Genomic DNA, 6,000 nt, shown 5'->3' on the forward strand with positions numbered 1-6,000 from the left:
CTGAAATTACGCAAGAATCCAAAAAGCCATTCACATGTTCGTACTGTAAACGTAGAGTATTTAACTCTTACACATCAGTCTAAAGCCAGTTTCATTATTCAACTATGAACAGCTAAATGAGCTGATAATACAAGTGCAAGATTTTCAAAAGAAAGAAAAACAAAACAAATATCAATCTGAGTATTTAGTCAGTAAGTCTAAGTGAGTGAACGAGTGGGAAAGAGAAATGCAACCAAGCAGCAGTATGAGACGTACATCAAGACACTGTATTCATCTAGACAGTCTGGTAACAACCTCACATTGTATGAAGATCCAAAGAAATGAAATGTGAGTAAGATAGAAAGCGTTGGGTTAAGCTGAAGGCATTTACAGAATCAAATGTTACCCCAGCATGAAAAAACCTTAAACAGATCTATAGTAAATAGACAATTCAGAAAATGTGTTGCAAACATGACTAATGTGATATTTTTCATGGAGGACGTGTAAAGCATGTCAGAATAAATAAGAAACACAAACTTGATTTATAATCTCATAAGATTAGGAGCACTCATGAAAACTAGCAATGATCAATTGCATTTACTGATTTATTCAATTTACTGAAACCTTTAAATTGACATGTTTTGCTTAATGATGTGTGCAGATCCTGTTCTCTGTTTGTCATAATAGACAGAACTGAGCACGAGAAGAACCGCTTGTTGACATCTCACCACGTGCGCTGGAACCTGCTCCATCTTGGCCGCTGGAGTCCCAGGTCGCGGGTAGAACTGGTTGATGAAGAGGCTGGGAAAGCGGTACTGCCTCACCAGCTCCATCGTCTGCTCAAAGTCCTCCTCCGTCTCACCTGGGAAACCGCAGATGATGTCTGTGGCAATAGTGATGCCTGGAACCCTACGAGAGACAGACACAGTGTGATGATGAAATAAACACAAGAAGTGTTACATAAAAAGCAGCTTTTTGCACGAGTAGCCTCACGAGAACAATCCTATACTGCATGAATTTAGAGCACTCAGTGTGAAAACGGTCTGTGCAACACAATGCAGTCACTGCAGCTAGTGAATGTGATTGTGTGTGTTCTCACACGTCTCTCAAGAACCTTATTAGCAGCCTCAATAACCATCGACTACCGGCCACCGCTCAGATTAAATTAGGATCTCTGCAAAGGAATCAGTTCATTGATTTCTTAGTGCATGCGTTATGTGATCATTGATCTTTAACCAACAGGAAACAAAACAACCAGGAAGCTGGATTCTGAGCGAGCGGCTCAGTGTGGTCAGTAATGTGTCAACTTTTGAAAACACAGCTGGCATTTATCAGCCAATCAAATGCATGAATCCTGAACAGGAAGAGCTCAGATGGTTTTAAACATTATGGGAAGTGCAAAAAAATATCTAGAAGAAAAACCTTAATATCTAGAAGAACAGGTTGAAAAAAAAAGAAACCGATGTGCAGAGTTTCTGTTCTTGACATCTGAAACACTCATGAGATATTGGTGCTTGATGGCCTGAACATGTGGAGGAAATGACTCAAATTACTGTGCCGTCAATGAATCATAACCACTGTATTTCCTGATATCTGCTAGATCTTCTTTCCTCATGATATTATTCCATTATCCAGCCACACCGCTTTCATAACTCTCACCTCCACACATATATTTATCTCCACTTATTGGCCTCGTCCACCATAATGCTAATTCTTAACTACACTGGGGTTCTCTTTATATTTCTGGCAGATAACTCAAACCTATTGATATAGCCCAAGCGTTGGCCTTCATTAATATTCACGAGGACCTGTAGGCATTAACGTGTCTGGCTCTTCCCAAAGGAAGAGTTACTGATGGGCACGGTGGAGGGGATCCAGGTGTTAGCAAGGCACGCTAATATGAATTCTGATGCTTTTCCCCCTTCCATCTCTCGTTTGTTTCAGCGACTCCATTTCAAACAATAGGCTTTAGTACCAGAGGAAATTCACCATCAGAAAAGCCTCCCCGAGCTCTGCCAGCAGCAACTTCTACAAACCCAAACACACGCCTCGACCCACAGCCAATATGATGGAAAACAGTCAGTTCTAGGATATGACCAACAGGGAGTCTGGTATCAGTGGAGCAGTGCTGGAAAGCATACACAATCATTCCATTACAAAGAGGATATTTGCCTGAGAATGATTAAAAAAACAACAACAGAACAAACAGAAGACCAACAAAATCAATGAGTAAACAGTCTCATACTGAACACTGTTATGCACTCGAGGATGCCTTAATCTGGTGAAGAAACGAGTTAAGGCTAGTGCTTGTTTAATCTGGTCTGATCTGCTCTTTCTGTCTTTCTTTTTCCACTGGTCATTTCTTTCCATCATGTGAATGAGTGGGGACACAAAAGCCTCATGTAGGTATCATGAGTGTGGACATCCACATCTTTCCGTGCCATGGCCTAACATGTACCGAAGGCATAGAGAGACGGCACTGATAAGTTCATTTCAAAATGGACAAAAAAGGAAACCTTCAACATGATGATTTTTGGCAAGGCACTCTTCTTGACATGAAACCTTTTGGGCATTGGGTCCATTTGGGTCTAATCAAATGGTCCTGATCCACTACTGGAACAAGTGCACACAGTCCTTCCTTAAGAAATAATTCTGTGTTAGTTCAGGACATAATTGATCTGAACATCTCAGGATGACACAACAGCAAATTAGAAGTGCATTAGAGGAACCAGAGGCTTCACGACTCCTCATCTTCCAGTCTCGAGTGAAGAAGCCTTTATAGTTCATCAGCAAGCACTGCACTAGAGAGCCAGCGTGACAGACTACTCCCTCTAAATCCATTATGTTTCCCAGCTCTTCAGCCTCTCCATCCTTCTGTGGAGAAAAACTGACTAAAGAAAAGAAGAAAGCGAATGACTGAACTGGATGCTCTAAAGCGAGCAGACTCTTTCGGCGTCTGCTATCCCACAATGGTTGCCGGTGTGTGCTGGCAGATGGAGGCCCTTTGATGCTTTGTTGGCTTGTTGGACATGATTGCACTCCACTCCGTTTTTGGGCTTATTAGAAAGCCTCACTCAGGGGTTACAGTCACATCCCACAGCAGCTCCCGTCCCTTGTATTCGCGCTGTTTAGTCAGTTACAGCAAAGCAAACGCCCCAGACCTGAACTACAAAACACTGACATGAAAGGCCAAGGTCTCGGCCTGGAGGAGATCCAGAAGTGCAAATGTTGCAAAGCAGTTAATGAGATGCATTGAAGGAATATAAATAGCAGCCGCCACAGGAACTGCTTTCACAATGACCGTCCTAGAAGCTTGAATAGTACATGTTGGCAAACAAACACAGTCTTGTTTGTTAATCAGCCACACAATCAGAAACGCACACACCAACCAAGCGGACCCAGATTGTTTGGCTATTTCATGTGAACCATGGTGCCAAAAGAGAATGGGAACATTTAATTGGAAACAAAGTAGCAAGAGTGACAAGTGGCACACTGTTTAAGAGTATGTGAGCATTAACAAGCATCTAAATGTCCAAAGGCCACACAAAACAAATGAGAAGTGCACAAATAATGGCTTTAGCACACGACAAAGGGCACAGTTCTCAGGAAGCAGAAATGCAACCGAGCAACCCCAGTTACAGAACCTTGACGCTCAGGTGAATCAAATGAAAAGAAACAGGAGACCCGAGACTCAGTCTCCAGCTCTGCTCCAGAATGGACAGTATTAGGAGCTTCATGAAGCTCAGAGAGGTCCCGCTATGTGTTTTGGGGTCAAAAGTTTCTCCTGTATCTCTCAGCCCATCAATCTCTTGTGCCAGAACCTTTTGGCCCCTTTTCATGCGGTGGATCCAATTAAGGTCTGGCATGAAGCTGGAAGAAGCCACGTGCTGAGCTCGTCCTCATGGCTGAAGTGCTGGGTCAATGGCAGGTCTTGCAAGAATAGATCAAGCAAGCTTTCTCAAAAACACTGCATCAGTTTCCTATAAATTCAGTAAAATCTTTCTACTGAGCAGTATGTACCTGTGTTGTGTTTATGTATTGAGGGTGCTGTGATTGAGAGCAGTGCAGATGGACCAGTCAGGATTCTAGATGGGACTATTGCATACTCTGTGGAGCTCAGGCTGAGACGGCCCGGCAGATTCCCCACTGAGAGTTGCTGTGCATCAGCTGGAATCAGACCTAATGAAGGGTGACCTGCCCATGTCACTCCTGACAGCACTACATCAAGTGCTTCGCATTCTGCATAGAATCTCAATCATACAATCAAGTAAGGAATGCTTAAAAATATGAAAATGATAAATGCAAAACGGGCCGTCAAACACTGCATGGATTTCATGGCCATTTACAGTATATAGTCCAGTCTTTTGTAAATTTTTCAATAATGCATATTCAAACTCCTTGGAGGGAAAATGTTCTTTTTTTCTTGAGATAGTGTAATGAATTCGAGTGCTTGAATAGAAGGCATCTCAGCCTGCATAAATCCAGATCCTAGTGTTGTCTTACGGTCACATATGCCACACGCTCTGACTGTCCACGAGAGCTTCATGTTAGATTGAGCCTGGACGTGGGAAATGCACATGAGCAGAGCTGGAACTTTCATAAAATTAATCTATTCCAGTGTACAGAAGAGACACGAGAGGTCCTTCAGCTAACTTCCCTTCAGGTAATGTGTGATGAGAGCAGGCTCATCTAAGAGCAAACAACAGAATTCACCATTCAAACACACACTGCCTTTCACTCCCTGTGTTTACACTTTATTCCTACCTGCACTTAAACTCGCTGCAGAACGTTTCCCAGCGGGGCTTAAATCCATTTAATTAAAAGCTACTGGATATCGTCAAACTTTGAATTAGATTGGCAAGTGTGGGTTTAGAAGGCTTTATGAGAAGAATTCACTCTCAGCAGTGAACTATTCTAATTTCTTTGTTTGCGGAGGCTCTGAATGTGTGGGGCGGTGTAAGATCCTTCTCCCGGCGTGAAGCTGCTTTCAGAGGTGTGTATTTACACAACAGATGTACGAGTGCGCTCGGGATGAAATGAAGGCGCAAACAACGGGACGGCCCGGCTAAAATAAAAGGAGTAGGGATAAGAGACAAGGCAATCTGTGAAGGTAAACATTTACTCATTCATTCAGCATAGCAGGAGCCGCTCCCCATCTGCGGGCCGCCAGCGTGCTCGTCTCTGCCCAGCGAGAGCGGAGCGGGCCGCATGTGAAGGGGAAATGTGAGCAGCCGGCACTGCTGTGGGTGGAGGAGGAAGAGTGTAGAGTAAGCAAGCGATCCGCCTGAAGAGCCTCCTCAGAGAGGGAAATAACCACGGGAATGTGCCATTCAATTCACAGAAATTAAACCTTTTCATTTCAGTCTCCTAGTGACAAGGAATTTAACATTTAGTAGTTTCTCTCTGAGTTTTTTATAGCTGATTCCTGAACAATGTTCTAATCAGACAATTTTACATCTTCATTTGTAAAGTAAAGAGGGTTTCTTCTGGCTGTCTGTTCCATGTTCGGTCTACAGCACACAGATATATTGATCTGACAGAGGAAGAGCAGAATTACACAGATCATTCACACACTTCAGAGGGAAAGTGAGTGCAGGATCTCCAGCCTGAAGGGTTGGATATGGCATATCACCTGCATAAAGCACACCAGCGCTCAGCTGTAAGTATGGGTGTTTCATACACATCTCACTGCTGAAGGCCTTGAGTTAAAATCCGAATTCAGCTCACTCCACATACATGATCATGAACGTTAGATGAAACGCTGAACATACAGTACATCACTCTCAGAGAACTGCAGCAGATGTGTGTAGGAGTGACGTTCTGATGGATCGTATTTATCTCACTCTGCTTATTACGAAAGGACACACACACACACACACACACACACACACTCATACACACACACACACACTCACATACACATACACACACACACACACACACACACACAAACGCCACTGATGAGAGATCAATTACAGAGAAGTGTCAGTGAGGAGCTGGCCTGCCTCATCATTTAGTTAG

At 43.4% G+C, this 6,000-nt stretch overlaps 1 protein-coding gene across 1 annotated transcript in view; it reads right to left on the reverse strand.

The window, feature by feature from the left end:
* Positions 1-6,000, reverse strand: part of LOC107732137 (threonylcarbamoyladenosine tRNA methylthiotransferase-like) — a 249,547-nt gene that overhangs the window by 46,938 nt on the left and 196,609 nt on the right. The window contains exon 10 of the mRNA XM_016543406.1: positions 708-888. Coding sequence (XP_016398892.1) covers positions 708-888 — 181 coding nt within the window. The remainder of the gene's footprint in view (positions 1-707; positions 889-6,000) is intronic.

This window comes from Sinocyclocheilus rhinocerous, unplaced genomic scaffold (assembly GCF_001515625.1).
Source record: "Sinocyclocheilus rhinocerous isolate Xijiao unplaced genomic scaffold, SAMN03320098_v1.1 scaffold1060, whole genome shotgun sequence".
NCBI lineage: Eukaryota > Metazoa > Chordata > Actinopteri > Cypriniformes > Cyprinidae > Sinocyclocheilus > Sinocyclocheilus rhinocerous.